Raw genomic sequence first — 18,915 nt, forward strand, 5'->3', positions numbered from 1 at the left:
TGAGTAATTTGCTAGCGTTCTTTGAAGATGTGACAAGCCAAGTGGATAATGGGGATCCTATAGATGTAGTATATCTGGACCTGCAGAAGGCCTTTGGTAATGTGCCACACAAAAGAATGATACACAAGATAAGATCACACAGAGTTAGGGGTAATATATTAGCTTGGATAGAGGATTGGCTAACCAACAGAAAGCAGAGAGTCGGGATAAATGGATCTTTTTCTGGATGGCAAGCTGTAACTAGTGGGGTGCCACAGGGTTCTGTCCTTGGGCTCCAACTATTTACAATCTATATTAATGACTTGGATTCAGGGATAGAAGGTACTATAGTTAAATTTGCAGATGACACCAAAATAGGTGGGAAAGTAAGTTACATTGAAGAAATAAGAAATTTACAAATGGATATGGACAGGTTAGGTGAATGGGCCAAAATTTGGCAGATGGAATTTAATGAGGATAAGTGTGAGGTTATCCATTTTGGTGAGAAGAATAAAAAGGCGACTTATTATTTAAGTGGAGAGAAACTTTAAAATGCTTCAGTGCAGAGGGATCTGGGTGACCTCGTGCATGAGTCGCTGAAAGCTAGTATGCAGGTACATCAGGTAATAAGGAAGGCAAATGGAATCTTGGCATTTATTGCTAAAGGTATAGAGTATAAAAATAGGGAAGTGTTGTTGCAACTGTACAAGGCACTGGTGAGACCGCACCTGGAGTACTGTGCACAGTCTTGGTCCCCTTACTTGAGGAAGGATGTAGTTGCATTGGAGGTGGTTCAGAGGAGGTTCACTAGATTGATTCCAGAGATGCGGGGCTTGTCTTATAAGGAGAGATTGAGCAGTTTAGGCCTATACTCGTTAGAGTTTAGAAGGATGAGAGGAGATCTAATTGAGGTATATCAGATGCTAAAGGGCATAGACAAAGTAGAGGTGGAGTGGATGTTTCCCCTTGTGGGACATTCTAGAATAAGAGGCCATAGTTTTAGGCTAAGGGGTGGTAGATTTAAATCAGAGATGAGGAGGAATTACTTTTCTCAAAGGGTCGTGAATCTGTGGAATTCACTACCTCAGACTGCAGTGGAAGCCGGGACGCTGAATAAATTTAAGGAGGAGATAGACAGATTTTTAATAGTAATGGGTTGAAAGGTTCTGGGAGTGGGTGGGAAATTGGAGTTGAGGCCAAAATGAGATCAGCTGTGATCGTAATGAATGGTGAGGCTGGCTCAAGGGGCTGAATTGCCTACTCCTGCTCCTAATTCTTATGTTCTGATGTTCATATGCAGCAGATTTTTATATGAGAGCATTGGGATAGATAAGCCAGGAAGTAACAAAAGAATGAATTAAATTTCAGCAGCAAATAGGTGGAAACAGGTGGTCTCAGTGGTGGAGAAGATATGGAGTCGGAAGCTTAGGGCAAATAGAATGCTGAGATTGCAGTCTAGTCCAACTTTAGACAGTGGTTAGGGAGGATGCTGAAATCTGCAGTGTGTGGCAGTAGCTGCAGAGAATGGTTTGTCTATTCTCTGCGTTTAGTTGGAGAAACCTACAGCTCAAGAAGACTAGAGGCTAATTCTGCCTATAGATTTGGAAAAGCCTGACCTGTGCGCTTTTGCAGCTCACAAACTGCATACCCGAGTACAGAAGAAACGCTCCATGGATGTGCTGAAAACCAGTATGAAGAAATGCAACATTGACATCAACTCCTGAGAGACCATCACCTTGGACTGAACCAGCAGAGCCTGAGAGAAAGATTTCAACATGCTGAGACCCAACAACGACAAAATGAAGAGAAAAAACAAGAGTGACAAAAAGAACATACCATGACCCGACCTGATAATACACGACCAGACATCCCACATGACAACAATGCCCTACGTACCATAAAGTCTGCAGATCCCAAAATCGGCCTCATCAGCCATCTTCAGACTCGTGGAAGGTAATTATTCTCACTAGCAAAGGATAGCCCATACATTACTATACAGTGCCTAACAGTGATTTTTGAAGTTGTAAAAACACTTTATACTTACCTTTCAGAATATTCCAGACTGCTTAGCAGTCTTTCCAATTTTTCATGAATTGTCAAAGCTAGCGTGCTTTTAATGGGCTTGCAAAGCCCTGTACCAGGTGAAATTGGTGTGTGAGAGGAAATATGATTTTCATGCTCCATTTAAAATAGCAAACGCAACTCAGGGTGGGCGGGTGTGGTTTTTGCACACAAAGCATTCCTGACCCATAAAAAGGCCAGAGAAAAATGGCACAGGGTCAGGAATGTGGAGGAAAATTAGACTTCCTTAAAAATAAACTAAGTGTGGCCACTGAAACATGCGCCTGAACCCTGACAAAAATTTGCCTAGATGTCAGAGAAGCAGTCAGATAGCATGGTGGGCATTTGGGCATCGGGGAGGGCGGAGGCATTATGGGTTAAGAAAGGTGTTGGAGATGTAGCTGGCCTGAGCATGGTGGATGAGCCCTGATTTGATATGATCCAGTCATCTGATGATGCAGTGGTGATACTATCTGTATGGCAGATATGCTCAAGTTTGCATCCCTTAGACTTAAAGGTATGAAGCCTGGGGCCTTGCAAGGTAGAACAACTAGAATGTGAGTCAATAAAGAATTTACTGAAGCTACCACAGATCTAGATATTTTGGATGATTCCAAGGCTTTTGACCATGTACCCTATGCGAAGCTACTGGACAAACTAAATCATTATGGAGCCGGAGGAAATACTAAGCAATGGAGAAGAATATTTCTTACCAAGCTGCAACAAAGAGTCGCAGTGAATGGGGAGGCCTTAAACTACAAACCAGTCTTAAGTGACCTGCCCCAAGGTACTGCCCTGGGCCCACATTGTTTCTTCTCTTTATAAATGAAATCCAGGATGGAATATCAAGTCACATCAGACTCTTTGTAGTTGACTGCCTAGTCTACAGAGCCATTACTGAATCAGCAGATGAGGTTAATCTTCAGGAAGATCTAAATAACCTCATCAAATGGGCCAATTTATGGGGAATGAGATTCAACGTAGAGAAATGTAAAATCATGTGAATCAGCAATATTCGATGTCCATCAGTACCCAACTACACAAGGCATGAAACAAAAACAAAAATAGCTGGAAAAACTCAGCAGGTCTGACAGCATCTGCGGAGAGGAACACAGTGAATGTTTTGCGTCCGTATGACTTTTCATCAGAACACAAGGCATGACTCCCCCCCCCCATTGAAGTTATGAGAGAATGCTGTTTGGAATCCACATCTTTAATTTTAAGTGGAAGGTACAAAGTCAACATGCAGCCTCCAAGACACCCAAAATGCTTGGGTTCATGAAACAGAACTTCCATCATTCTTCAACTACAGTAAAGGAAATGTTGTACTGGACACCACTGACCACACTTGGAATATGGCATAGCCACTTGGGACCTGCATACTGCTAAACATATCACCCTCCTTGAGAAAGTTCAACACCGGGCAGCTTGTTTTATTACAAACAATTACTCGCAAGATTCAAGTATCTCCCAGTTGGTCACGTCGCTAGCCTGGCACAGTCATCAGAACTGAAGAAAAGCCCATAGGTTGACATGCCTCTATAAAATTTTCAATGAACCATTAAATATTTCTAAACTGTATGTCAGGCTTGGTCACTTTTTGGGCTTAAAGAGTTCATAACCAACAGTTTCAACTATATACAGTCCAACCTACTTCCTTTGCTAACTCCTTTTGCCCAAGATTAATTAAGCTCTGGAACAATCTTCCACAAACCTTCATCTCCATTCCCTCTCATGATTCATTTAAGAAAAATCTGTTGAACTTTTTAAATTAATGTGAGCATTGACTGCACTCGTTGTGCATTCCCTGTGAAAATTCTCTGCTGGAAAACTACAGAGGAAAATTTTATCAAGTGGCAAGAACGTGTGAGGTGAAGGTATAAGGGTGATTGAGCAGGTTGACAACAAGAAGTGTTTTTTAAAAATATATATTTATTCATTCAAGACATGAGGGCATTGCTGGTGAGGTCATCATTAATTTCCCATCCCTAATTGCCCTTGAGAAAGTGAGCCAACCTCTTGAACCATGTGGTGAAGTTATTTCCACAGTGCTGTTTGGGAGGGAGTTCCAATATTTTGAACCAGCGACAATGAAGGAAAAGCGGCATGGTAGAGCAACTTATTGGTTTTAATGGAGATAGTGCAATCAAGTGGGTTGTTTTGTCCTGGATAGCATCAAACTTCTTGAGTGTTGTCGGAGCTGCACTCATCCAGACAAGTGAAGAGTAATCCACCACATTCCTGACTTGTGCCTTGGGGGTTGTGAAAAGACTTTGAGGAGTCCGAAAGTAATTTAGTCACTGCAGAATTCCCAGCCTCTTGTAGCCACAGTATTTGTGCGCCCTGCCCAGTTAAGTGTCAGGTCACTGATGATCCCTAGGCTATTGATGATGGGGGATTCAACGATAGTAATGTCGTTGAATATGGAGGGGAGGTGGTTCGATTCTTTCTTGTTGGATATGGTCATTGCTTAGCATTTGTGTGACACAAGTTTCACTTTTCACATCACTGCAGTGGGGTATGACTCTCACCAGCTTTCCCCCTGATTCCCATTGACTTCAGTTTTTCTCAGTTTTCTTGATGTCATGCTCAGTTAAATGCTGCCTTGATGTCAAGGGCAATCACTCTCTTCCTACCTCTGGAATTGAATACTTTTGTCCAAGTTTGGATCAAGTTTATAATATGATCTGGAATTGTGTGGCCCTGGCAGAACCAAGCTGAGCTAGTTGATAGCAGTTGATAACACCGTGCATCACTTTATATAAGATTGATAGTAGACTAATGGGGCAGTCATTCACTGGATTGGATTTGTCCTGCTTTTCCTGGAAAGGACACAACGAGGCACTTTTCTACTTTGTTGGGTAAATGCTGTACCGTAACAGCTTGGCTAAGGGTGTAGCTCAATCAGGGGCACAAGTCTTCAGTATTACAGCCGCAATGTTGTCAGGGTGCATTGCCTTTGATGTATCCAGTGTACTCTGTTTGCTCCTTGAAATCACATGAAGTAAATCGAATCGTCTGAAGATTGATTTCTGTGATGCTGGGGAATTCAGGAGCAGGTCAAGATGGATCACCCACTCAGCACTTATGGCTGCAGATGGTTGCAAATGCTTCAGCCTTGTCCTTTGGATTCACATGTTAGGCTCGCCCATCATTCTGGATAGGGATGTTCATGGAGCCTGCTCATCACATTAATTGTTTAATTGCCAACCACCATTCAAGACTGGATGTTGCAGGACTGCAGAACTTTAACCTAAACTGCTTGTTGTGGGAACAGTTATGTTGATAGCATACTGTTTCCACTGTTTAGCATGCCTGTTGTTCTGTGTTGCAGCTTCATCAGATTGGCATCTCATCTTCAGGTAAGTCTTGAGCTGCTGCTGGCATGCTCTCCCACATTTCTTATTTAACCAGGGTTGACCTCCTGGCTTGATGGCAGTGATAGAATGAGGGATACACTGGACAATGGAGTTAGAAGTTGTGATCGAATATAATTCTGCTGCTAATGGCCTACACCGCTGCATGGCTGTCCAGTTTTGAGTTGCTGGATTTGTTTGAATCTATCCCATTTTAGCAGGGTGTTAGTGCCACACAACACTATGGAGGGTATCCTCAATGTGAAGACAGGACTTTGTCTCCACAAGGATTGTGCAGTGGTCATTGGCAGATATATTACGACAAATAGGTTAACGAGGACAAAGTCTGCTAGTTCTTTTTCCTCACATTGCTTCTCTCACCATCTGCCACAATCCCAGTCAGGCAGTTCCTATGACAAATGAAAGGCTAAAGCTAGGCAGTTGGCAGCATGATGGTATAGGACTTAATGAAGAATTCAATGTTTGGAAATATAACATTTGAAAGAGAAAAATCAAGTTGAAAAAATTGAAGTGTTTTTGGTTAATGTTGATTTGGATACCATCATGTTAGCATCCATTCACTGCATGGATAGTTTAATACCCAGCTGAAATCTACCCTTCCAATTTTCAGCTACAGTATGTACAGCCTCACTCTACCCGCATCTTACTCTCAGGGTTTGCTTTTTATTTCCCAGATACTAAAGATTTCTATCCTAGGCCTCAATGCACTGGTTAGTGCTCAGAAAGGTTTGGGGTCTTGGTACTTACCCAAAAGAATGATCTGGAAAACAATCTATGGGTGATAATGTTTAAAAGGATGCAAAATGCTTCACCAGAGCTCTACCCTTTGTGCTTCAATTGATGATTGACCTGCAGCCTTTATGTTTGTTTAAGATCTGCAGCTTTTCGTGACCTCCCTTCTGTGCCACAAGGGAGCTGCCTTCTACTGCAATGAATATTTCTTGGTTTTTCTTTGTTTGGGATACAGCCCTAGAGAGAACAGCCATCTGTGTGAAATCACATTATTGGAGTTAATGGAGCCAGGCAGCCAGCATTGAGCAGTTAGATAAGAGAGCAGACAGTGTCTGATTTACTATTTTTTGCACTGGCTATTGATTTTTCTTGAATCTCAGCTCAGCTTCCCTGTGTTTCAGCTCCCTTTTAATAATCGGCTTGTGATAGTAATTGATTTGTGGCTTTTGTTTGATGCTAAGCTGTATGCAAACAATACATTGGAAAAGAATCACAACTGAGCTTGGAGATTCTGCAACCCATGTGACATGTCTCTCTCCTCAGTGGCTTAAATTAATTTTCTGCCATCTTCCTCCCCGAAAGGCAATGACCATTACTGGGGTGCAATCCCATAGATATTTTCCAAGCTGTGATGTAATGGATTCTGTCCAGGCTCTGGTACAATGGCTGCGATCCTGGCTCCAGTACATCGGGCTCTGGTCAGGCTTTGATACAATTTGGTACCTGCTCCACTAACTGATCCAGGCCTGGTTTGTTCGTCAGTCAACCAGTGAACTTCTCTAGTCAGCTACCTGATAGTTAAAAGCAGCCCTATAGTATCAGGCATGTAATAATTCTGATCAGTAAATTGTGAAGGCAGAAAAAAGCAATACTGCAAGATATTGGGGCCAAGCTAAAGCACATGCAAAGAGTTGGAACCCTTTGAAAGTACTGGTAATATAGATCATAACAAATTTAGAGCAAATTAAAAGTGAAAATATAATGGGCTGTAACTTCCGAGCTCCAGGGTGTCATATTGGTGGGGAGGTACCCCAAAAATATGCAGGGGAGCCCCATGTGGAAGTTCGCAGGTAAGGTTTGTATGGCAGTTGTCTGGAAGTGCAGTCTTCCCGTGGGCAATTGCCCTGCACTGGGAACCATCTAAAAATGCAATTTAAATCACAAACTTCAGATGGTTCCAACTGTGTTGCATCAATAGTTAACTTAGAAGAATTTAGAAGAATTAAAACCTCTTCTAACTTCTGGGTAACTAATGCACAGACACACACCAACCCCCACAGGACGCCCCCACCCCCCGACTACTCCCCCCACACAGGATCTCCCCAGCCCTCGACAGGTCATAGGACTCCTCTAGCCTGCAACTGGCCCAGGGGACTCCCACTACCACCGCCCCTGCCCCCACAAGACTCCCTCCACCCCATGGAGACTCTTTCCACTCTTTCCTCTCTTTCCCCAAACCCTGCATTCACTGCCCCACCGCCCCCCCCCCCCCCCCCCCCCCCCACCCCCCCAATCACCCCAAGGCCTGACCTATTCCCCCCATCCAAGGTCCGACCCAACCTCCCTTCCCCCTGAGGCCTTACCCAAACCTCCTCTCCAACCGCCCCCGAGGCCCAACCCAACCCAAAACCCCCCATCCCAATACTCAACCTGACCCCCTCCCCAACCCCCGGGACCCAACCTGACCTGACCCCCCCCACCAATCCTTATACATTTACCTTATACACTTACCTTGTCAAAGCCCTTTAAACCTGACTGGATCTTTAATCTTACTTGGTTTATGGCAGCTAGTGCTGTAAAAAAGGGGGTGTGGCTTACTTACCTGCAACTCTACAGCCTTTCGATGTTAGGCCCCCCGGGACAGATTGCACTGCCCAGATCTTTCCGGCCTGAATCAGAAGGCCGGGCGAGATAAGATCGCCTGCATTTTACGGTAAGAGCTTTAGAGCAGAGTGGCAATTCAACTCAGCTGCCATTCCCTTGGAAGTTACAGCCCAGTCACATCGGAAATAACACAAACCTGTACTTTAGAGCAACTAAAACCATTAGAAAGCTTAGAAATGAGAGCAGAAAAAAAACACTGCCATCAAGGAACCCATGAAATAGGAACAGGAGTGGGCTATTCTACGCCTTGAGCTTACTCTGTCAATCAATAGGACCAAGGTGATCATCCACATAAACTTCACTTTCCTGCCCACTTCCCATATCCCACAATTCCCTTAGAGTCCAATGCTCTCAGCCTTGAATATACTTCACAACTGAGCATCCACAGCTCTCAGGGGTAGAAACTTCCAAAAATGTACAATATTCAGGGTGAAAAAATGTCTCCGCATCTAGCTGTAAATGACAAATTATCCTGAGACTATGCCTCCTAGTACTAGACTTTCCAGCCAAGGAAAACATTCTCTCAGCATCTACTCTGTAAAGCCCTCTCAAAATCTTATATGTTTCAGCGAGAATACCTCTCATTCTTCTAAGCACCAGAGAGTGTACGCCCATTCGATTCACTCTCTCCTCGTGGACAACCTACCCATCCCAGCAACCAATGTTGTGAACCTTCATTACAAACCATTCATTAGTATACCCTTCTTTAGGTATAGGGACCAAAACTGTACTCCGGGTATGGTCTCACCAATACACAAAAGAATAGCACAAGACTTTCTTACTCTGGCTCTCCAAACATTTAATAGTTTCTCACCATTTAAAAAATATTCTGATATCCTTTTCTTCAAACCAAAGTGGAGAACCTCACATTTCCCCACATTATGTTCCATCTGTCACCTTGTTCACTCACTTAAGCTGTCTATATTCCTTGTTTTTTCCTCACAACTTACTTTCCTACCTAGCTTTGTATCATCAGCAAACTTCCACACATTACACTTGGTCCCTTTATCTAAGTCATTGACATAGATTGTAAATAGATGAATCCCCAGCTTATTCTTGCCGCAGCCTACGTGTAACAGCTTGCCAACCTGAAAATGGCTCATTTATTCCTACCCTCTGTTTTCTATCCTTTCGCCCCTATCCATGCTAACAAAAATACATTACTTCCAATTCTATCAACCTTTATATTATGAAACAACTTGTTGTATGGCGGCTTTTTGAATGCCCTTTGGAAATCCAAATATCCTACATCCACTAGTTCCCCTTTATCTATCCAACTGGTTACACCCTCAAAAAACTCTTGACTGATTTGTCAAACATCATTTCCCTTTCATAAAACCATGTTGATTCTGACTAATCATATTGTGATTTTCTAAGCACCCTGTTTTACTTCCTTAATACTGGATTCTAGCATTTTACCTATTACTGATGCCAGGCTAACTGACCATTTATTTTGCTCCCTCCTTCCTTGAATATAGGAGAGCTGTTGCATTTACTTCCTTCCAATCCACAGGGACCATTTTAGAATCCAGGGAATTTGGAAGATCACAATTAATGCATCTACTATCTCTGCAGGCAACACTTTTAGAATCCTACTATGTAGACCATCAGATCTAACGGATTTGTCAGCTATTAGACCCAATACTTTCTGCAGTGCATTTTCTTTATTAATGTTAATTATTTAAGCCCTCACTTTCAGTTGACTCTTGGTTCCTCGCTATTTCAGGTATGTTTTATGTATCTTCCGCCACAAAAACAAACACAATGGGATTTTGTGATCAGTGATGAAGCAATGGCAGTTGTTGCTAACCTTGAAGAAAACTGCCCATAAAGATCCAATGAACTCTGTGGTGTGGACTTTCCATTTCCTGCCATAAGTCAAGGGGATTTTCTGATGTACAGCAGCAGTGATGTCATCAAGCAAGATAAACAGCCTATCTTATTGAAGTATTCTCACAGGCAGTGAAATAAATGATTAGAATATTCCCATGGGACTAAGGAAAATAATTTTAAAAAATTTTAAATAGATTTCTTATCCTAATAGAAAAATTTGACATACAACAAGTATAAAATGATTCTTTCAGGGCATGCAAAGCTGTCCAGTAGTAATTATGAACTTAGAATTTCGCTAAAACCCAGTTACACCTCATTCAAAAAGGATTAGCTTTTTTGAGGATTTTTATAGTCGGACCAAAAGCGCAAAAGTGTATGTTTTTAGCAGTTCATTGATTTCCAATTGATTGCAGTCTGGGGGACCTCAACAGCACACCATATAGAGACTAGGATGGAATTTTGTTGATGCATCGGGGGTCTGGAGAACAGGCGGGAAACCCATGCAGCCTCTTTTCAGGAGTTTTGCCAACCCACAAGCCAGTCAGGCAGTGGCGGCGAGGTCAGTGGCTGGCCTTCCCCAGGAATCAAGTCCCCCCCCAGGGCGGATGTCTAGCCTACCAAGAGCTGCTGGCCAATCAGAGGCCAGCAGCTCTTGTGCTCAGCAGTGCCACAAGGGAGGTGGTGCTGCTGCAGGAAAAATACCTACCAGAGTCCCAGGATTGTGGAGCGACACTGGCGACAGGTAAGTAATGTTTGGGGGGGTGTGGTTTGGTTTGCGGGGTTGGAGTCACGGGGAGAGGGGTGCAGGAGGGCTGGCAGCAAGGGCAGGGGTTGGTTCTCTGTGGGCACACACAGCCCCCCATTCCCAATGTCAAGTCCCTCGATCAGGTGCTGAGTGTTTTTGATTGAGGGACGCCTGCCCCCAACCCTGGAGATGACAAGCTGGCCACACAGTTTTGGCTGCGTGCATGCCACATGATGACAGGCCCACCTGCAGCTGGGTTAATATCAGCAACGGCATGATAAGGTCCTTAAGTTGTCATTAACTGGCCACTTAAGAGCCTCAATAGGCGGCAGGGTGGGAATGTCAAACATGGGCTATCCTGTCCAGAACTTAATTATGGCGGAGGTGAGGAGGTGGCAATGTTCTGGTATGCCCATCATCCCAACTAATTAAATGCTCTTCCCACCTCCAAGCTCGCCACCAGCCAGAACAGAAAATTCCGCCCCTAGAATCCCTGACAACTTCTGGATTTCCACATTGAACTGCACCTGTGCGGACTCTAGAAATTGTTAACGGAGCAGTAATAAGGGTGACCACTGACAGTTTCGATATCATTCCTTGCACAACAGCTGGACCAAAATGCTTACTTCCAGTACTCTTCTTTCTTACATGCTTGTGGAAGTTCTTTCAATTTTTTATTTATATTTCTTGCAAGTTTACTCTCTTATTCTATTTCCTCTCTATTTAACAATTTTTTGGTAACCCTTTGCTAGTTTCTAAAGCTCTCCCAACCTTCAGGCTTACTATTGTTCTTGGCAATAATATTTTAATCTAAAAATATTAATCTAATAATCTAATAACTTGTTTAGTTACTCATGGAAGGATTACTTTTCCTGCGGAGTTTTGGGACTTTTAATGAAAGATAGTGAGGAAAAACTGTGCAGTAAAATGTTTTTGTTTTTTAATGGGGGCTCTTTAATGGGTTGACAATGTTTTGCTTAAAATTCAGATATCACTGGAGAATGGATGTGAGCATCTGATGAATACTGCATCCTCACTGAAAGTAACAGTACAATTCATTTTTTTGGCCTGCAACCAGGAGTGTGAGGTCATCTAAAGAAGTGAATCACGACACTTAAAATTATAGTACCCATTAGCAATTTTGCAGATTTGTATGAATCCTTAATAAGAGACAAGATCATATGTGAAATGAGAGTCACACTTGAAAGAGAAAGACACTGTAAAAAAAAGACTTAGATTGATCAAAATGACTGCAAAGGTGACAGTAAGTGCGAGAGGAAAGATTCATTCTGACTCATTATTTGACTTTAATCCACAACTGAAGGATAATGACAAGACATTGCCCCAGAAGTTAAAACTGTAGTTTCATTAAATAGTACAGCAGCTGCTAGTTCCTGTACAGCAGTACAGATGAAAATGATACAGTCAACAGAAACCTGTGTAGTACGCAATAAGATGGTAGTCCCCAGTCCCTGTACAGCAGTACACAGGAAGATGGTACTGTCTTCAGAAACCTATACAGTACTCAGTAAAATGGTACAGTCTCCAGTTCCTGTACAGTGGTACACAGGAAGATGGTAAGGTCCCCAGTACCTGTGCAACAAGGAGCTACCCAATGCAAGAGGTGGGACAATTGATGCATGATCACATTCTGTTTACTACAACAGGCACCACAGCGTTGCCAGGGGAAGAACTAAACAAATCAGGCACCTTGAATAGTTCCAGATGTCTTTCAATGAGTATGGCAGCTAAAGGGCAAATATCAGCTCAATCTAGTTTGGAGGTGGAAACTTGAAAGGCCAGCTCAAAGATGAACTTGAACAACAAATTAAGGTAAAGACAACAGATGCAGGAACCATGCCAGTGCCCCTGGGATTGAGCCTGCTAATCAACAATAAATAAGGGTGTCAGCCTTGGCTCAGGGGTAACCCTCTTGCCTCTGAGTCAGAAGGTTGTAGTTTCAAGTAGAGACTTCAGTACATAATTTAGGCTGGAAGTCCCGCACTGAGACTATTGAGGCAGCGCTGCACTATTGGAGGTATCGTCTTTTGGATAAGACATTAGACTGAGATCTCAGCTGCTCTCTCAGGTGGCTGTAAAAGATCCAATGACTCTACTCAAAGAAGAGGAGAGTGAGTTTTCCCTAGTGCCCTGGCAAATATTTATTCCTCAACCAAAATAATTAAAACAGATTACTTGGTCAATCTCATTGTTATTTGTGGGAACTTGTGGTGTAAAAATTGCCTGCCACATTTCCTACAATATAACAGTGACTATACACTTCAAAAAACACTTCATTGGCTGTGAAGCATTTTGTGACTGCCTGAGGCTATGAATTGCACAATTCTTTCTTAAACCTTGAAAAGAGAGACCCTATCTGCCCTTTCTGCTCATGGACATTTGGAAAGAGCTGATAAATCAAGCCCTACTATTCAAGAAATATATCAGAATTTTAAGACAAAGCACATTTTAAATTTTAAAAGAATGCAACAAGATGAATATCTGTAGCAACGATTACAGTTTCCAAGAAGAGTGCCATTTGCTGAAAAGGCTAAATCTTGTGTGATAACTCTGCAATGTGCGGCTTATCAGTCACTCTGATGGCTGAAAGTAATGGCGAAGTTGCAAATGAAATCTAACCTCTGACTTCTTCATAATAGAAAGAACAAAAGAGGGGAAACACTTAGTTGAATTATTCTTTCCATCCAAAGTGTACCACGTCAGCTAACTGAGAATAAACTGAGTACCTGTCATGGGAGGGTCATGAATTAAAAATATCACTTTTTAAATTGTGACTGTTTTCCATTGTGCAATAGCAGCAATATAACTTCCAATCACATGACATATTTAACGTAAAAAGTTGGCAGATTTCAAGGTACTTGACAGATAGTTACCCTGAAAGCGGACACTGAGCCAGGAAGGGAGCAATTCACACGGGTAAATGATAGAAGGCTTGGTCAAAGTAAAAGCCTAAAAGTAAGGATGTTATGCTTCAGTTATACAGGGCATTGGTAAGACTACATCTCAAATACTGTGTGCAATTTTGGTCTCCTTATTTAAGGAAGGATGTAAATGCATTGGAGGTGGTTCAGAGGAGGTTTACTAGATTGATACCTGGAATGAGCGGATTGTTTTATGAGGATAGATTGGACAGACTGGGCTTGTTTCCACTGGAATTCAGAAGAGTGAGGGGTGACTTGATTGAAGTATATAAGATCCTGAACGATATTGACAAGGTGGACGTAAATTAAGGTACTGGAACTACTGAAGGTCAGGGGGACCTCAGTGTGCATATCCACAGATCCCTGAAGGTAGCAGGGCAGGTAGATAAGGTGGTTAAGAAGGCATCTGGGATACTTGCCTTTATTACCTGAGGCATAGAATATAAGAGCACGGAGGTTATGCTGGAACTGTATAAAACGCTGGTTAGGCCACAGCTGGAGTACTACGTGCAGTTCTGGTCACCACATTATAGGAAGGATGTGATTGCTCTGGAGAGGGTGCAGAGGAGATTTACCAGGATGCTGCATGGGCTGGAGGGTCTGCGCTATGAGGAAAGATTGGATAGGCTGGGATTGTTTTCCTTGGAGCAGCGAAGGTTGAGAGGGGACCTGAGGGGTGTGTAAGATTATGAGGGGCATAGATAGGGTGAATAGGAGGTGCTTTTTCCATTTGTGGAGGGGTCAATAACCAGGGAGCATAGATTTAAGATAAGAGGTAGAAGGCTAAGAGGGGAGTTGAGAAACTTTTTCACCCAGAGGGTGGTGGGAGTGTGGATCTCACTGCCTAAAAGGGCGGTTGAGTCAGAAACTTTTGTAACATTTAAGAAATATTTAGATATTCACTTGCATTTCCATAGCTTCCAGGGCTATGGGCCGAGCGGTGGAAAACGGGATTAGTGTAGTCAGATCTTTGTTGATCAGTGTGGACGTGATAAGCTGAATGGCCTTCTCCTGTGCTGTAAACGTCTATGAGTCTAGACATGGAAAGGATGTTTCCTCTTGTGGGTGAGTCCAGAACTGGGGGGCATTGTTTTAAAATTAAGGGTCACCCCTTTAGGACAGAGATGAGGGTTGTGCAACTTTGGAACTCTGCCTCAGAACGTGATGGAATCGGGGTAACAGAATATTTTTAAGGCAGAGGTAGATAGATTCTTGTTAGGCAAGAGAATCAAAGGTTTTTGGGGGTAGATGGGAAAGTGGAACTCAAAACACAAACAGATCTGTCATGATCTTATTGAATGTCAGAGCTGGCTCGAGGGGCTGAATGGCCTACTTCTCCTATTTTGTATGTTTGTATGTTCATAAAGAGATGGATTTGGAGCAGTTTGGCGACAAAATGGAGAGGATTAGGGAGAGAGCTCAAAAGATGGGATCAGGGGAATGAAGGTGCTGTCATCAGGCGAAGAGAAGAGATGCACAAAAGATCAGAAACGAGAGGAACAGAGCATTGAGGGCAGGAATAAGGTGTACACTGGGGGAAAGCCTTGAGGCATTTGCAGATGAGAATGAAGATTTTGATGTGAATGTTGAGGTTCTGAGAGCTAGTGTAGGTCAAAGAGGAGGGGTGTTGAATGAGCAGGACCCAGTGCGGGACAGAATGTGACAGAGCTTTAGGCAAGTTGAAATTTATAGAGGATAGCAGTCTGCAAAATCAGATCTAAAGTTGGTGACAGGGTTCGTTGGCAAGTCTAAGATAAGTGCGGAAATGGAAGTGGGGTTTAAAACTCATCTGAGTTGAACATGGGCTGAGCATGTAAGCAGAAGATAATGTTATTGACAATGCTGTGGAGTTGTGGTGGGGGTGAAGCTGACCATTTTAGTCTCTGTGAGCCTGAAGCAAGAGAGGGGTAGAGAGAGGTGGTGGAAGGGTCATGCTGGGTGACAGTGTATGTATGTTAACTGACATTTAAGATATTGTTGCCAAATGACAACCTGAACATAAGAAGAGAAGCCACCTATAGATCCTTGGGGGATCTTGAAGGTAGCAGTGCAGGGAAGGGAAGGACATTACTGGAGATGGGTTCACAGCATTCAAATAAGTACTTCTAGAATTGAAAGGACAGCCTCACTGGGCTGAATGATAAGGATGTCATATACAGCCTTGCTGAACTCTGTGGAAAGCTTGAGGATAGGGAGGGATAATGAAACCCTTGTTTATTTACTCGGGTTGTTTTTAATACAGTGAGAGGAGCAGAAGCTGGACTGGATGGATTCAAATTGGTGATGTACTAAATAAACTGAGTGACAACAGTGTAATTTTTCAAGGCATAGTCATATTGGTTTGGGTTCACTGAATCAGAGAAATATGGTGTACAGGGAAGCCATTTAACACATTTGGCCTGTGCCAGTTCTAGCTCTTTAACTTGAGATGTCTTACCTCAACCCATGAGAGTTGCTAGCACATTTGGGTATTATAACTGTTTTGACCATTTAGCTTTGACCCCATTACTCATGTCAATGCTGGTAGGAATAATGCTGAGTGCTGCTATTGTAAATCTTATTAGAATGCTCCAGTCCAAGATGAAGAGCATCACAGAGGAAGCTATAAAGTGTCAAAACTGAGACCTTTCTGATCGCTCCCCGAAATTTATGATCTGCCCTCTAGGAATAAACTGCTCAGGCATGCCCTGATCGCCACCTTCCCCAAATTTTCTCATTGTCTTCTGTGTTTGTTATAGGGCGGTGATAGAGATGACGAAAACTCAGATGGGGAACAAATTAATCCTTTACAGTTAGAGTTTGTGGATGATCCAAACTTCAAGGTCAAGGTCAACTATTCCTACATGGCAGTGCAGATCCCAACAGACATCTACAAGGGCTGTGAGTATTATACAGAATAATCATTGCTGGTGTTCATGCTCCACACAAACCACCTCACACATCTCTCTCTATCAACATACCTTCTATTCCTTTCTCTCTAATGTACTGAGCTAGCTTCCCCTTAAATGCATCTGTGCTGTCTCCCTCCTTGTGATAGCCAGTTTCACTTTCCTTGGCTAGGAAGTATCTCCTGAAATCCTCATTGGATTTATTAGCGATTATGTTATTTTTTTTAATTCATTTGTGGGACGTGGGCATCACTGGCCAAGCCAGCATTTATTACCCATCCCTAATTGCCCTTCAGAGGGCATTTAAGAGTCAACCACATTACTGTTTGTCTGGAGTCATATGTAGGCCAGCAGATTTACTTCCCTAAAGGGCATTAGTGAACCAGATGGGTTTTTACAACAATGCTTTCATGGTCATCATCAGACTTTTAATTCCAGATATTTATTGAATTCAAATTTCACCATCTGCTATGGTAGAATTTGAACCCGGACCCCCACCCTGGGCCTCTGAAATACTAGTCAGTGACAATACCACTATGCCACCACCTCCCCTAATTTATGGTCCTAGTTTTGGACTTCCCACCAGGATATTCAACTGAGGTTTTTTTGTTGTCTATATTTTGCACAGAATCACCTGAACTTAATTGTACCCAGGCCCCAGATGGGCCTCATGCAGTCTTCTTTTCTGCATACTGAACTTTGTAATGACATTGTTGATAGTATAAAGGCCTCCAGGAGCTTGTCCATCCAAAACTCCTTAATGACACCTGAGAGGAAAGTTAGTCCACTTTACATACACCTTCACAAAAGTGCATGCTAAATTTTGAATTTGTCTCAACTATGAAAGCAGTTATTTGGTCCATTTGGTTATTAATTCCTTGGATGCCAGTTATATTTAAGGATGCTCGGGAGGCCATGTCATCAGATACATTGTGAACCTTCAAGCCATATGATCAGAGGCCAGGGGCAGCCAAAGGGCACAAGACATTAGAGACCTTGGGTTCGATTTAATGGGCCACAGGGGTCTCCACCCCTCTCGCTGGAGTGAAGTCAGGGGTGAACCCTCTCCTCCTCCTTCTATAGACATCAAACGCTCAGAGGGGTATTAACTGGTTTAATTCAGAACTTCCACCCCACTTGAGCAGGAAATCCCACCTTGGAGTGCCGCCACTTGGCTGACAGCTCCCTGGTCTCAGCAGTGCCACCAAGAACAGTGGTTCCTATCTCTAATGCCGAAGAGTCAGAGCTGGTGAAAGATGAGGGGGTGTGGGATATCTCTTGGCCCCAGTGGAGGCCCCGGCAAGTTGGATGGGGTCAAGGGTAGTCAAACCAAGGGGAGGATGTGAACAGAGATGGGGGAGGGTATGGGGAGATGAATAGGGATGGGGGAAGGGTAGGGGGATCCAACCTGGTGTTGGATGCCTGCCAATGGACCCAGAGGGGCTCCATTAAGGAGGCAACCCTCCACCCACAGGACGCTTGGCATGACCCTCTCTTGCCACTCCTTAAATCCCAGCAGTGATGGGATGATGCCTTTAAGTGGCCATTAATTGGCCACAAGGCCCTCAATTGGCCCATGGGCAGAGGGCCACTCCCCACCTATCCCGCCACAGGTAAAACTACGGGAGGGGCAAGAGGGTACGTGACAGGTGGAAGGCAGGCACCCATGGAATTTTACAGGCCCTCCACCGGGAAACCCACCACCGGTGGGGGGGGGCAGAGGCGGGTGGGTCCGTAAAATTCAGCAACTTGTGATGCCTTGGCCATATGATAAAGAAGACTGTACACATGGGGCAGAATTTCCCAGTTGGTGAGCAGGGGTGGGGCGGGGCCCGTTCGCTGACGCGTAAAATGACGCAGGATGACGTCGAGCGGAACTCCCGACGTCACCCTGCATCATTTCAATTTTCAGGTCAGCGGGGGCGCAGCCGAATCAGCTGTGCACCCACCGACCTGTCAATGGCCAATTGAGACCATTTAAAAACTAATTGCAGTAGTTAAAGGACCTGCCCATCCAACGTTAAAGTTGGCGGGCAGGCCGAGAGCCCTGGTGGGCTTCAGATAAAGCATGAAACCACGGGCGGGAAGAGTTTCATGAAGCTTTTAAAAAATTTAATAAAAGTCTAACTAAAAGCGATGGACATGTCCCAACTCATGTGACAGTGTCACGTGAAGGGACATATCAGGGAAAGTTTATTTTTCTATTTTTAACATTTTTACATTTGGAGCTGAACTCCCTGAGACAGCACTTAGCCTCAGGGAGATTTGCGCACTCTTTTGTGCACATGCACGGAAGAGCGCACTCTCGGCTTAGGGCCCCCCCCCCGCCATCCGCACATGGAGCGCATAGCACTTCCTGACCGACACCACGCCGAGTGAGCCTTAATTGGCGTGCCTTCGATTGGGGGCGCCAATCGGAGGCGTGCCTCACGCACCCGCTCCTGAACTTCCCCTCCAACAGGGGGAAGATTCTG

At 43.7% G+C, this 18,915-nt stretch overlaps 1 protein-coding gene across 1 annotated transcript in view; it reads left to right on the forward strand.

Moving 5' to 3' along the window:
* The window catches only part of cacna2d2a (calcium channel, voltage-dependent, alpha 2/delta subunit 2a), a 758,554-nt gene that overhangs the window by 297,371 nt on the left and 442,268 nt on the right, over positions 1–18,915 (forward strand). The window contains exon 5 of the mRNA XM_041191642.1: positions 16,292–16,433. Within this exon, the coding sequence (XP_041047576.1) occupies positions 16,292–16,433 (142 nt within the window). The remainder of the gene's footprint in view (positions 1–16,291; positions 16,434–18,915) is intronic.

Source organism: Carcharodon carcharias, chromosome 7 (assembly GCF_017639515.1).
Source record: "Carcharodon carcharias isolate sCarCar2 chromosome 7, sCarCar2.pri, whole genome shotgun sequence".
NCBI classification, from domain to species: domain Eukaryota; kingdom Metazoa; phylum Chordata; class Chondrichthyes; order Lamniformes; family Lamnidae; genus Carcharodon; species Carcharodon carcharias.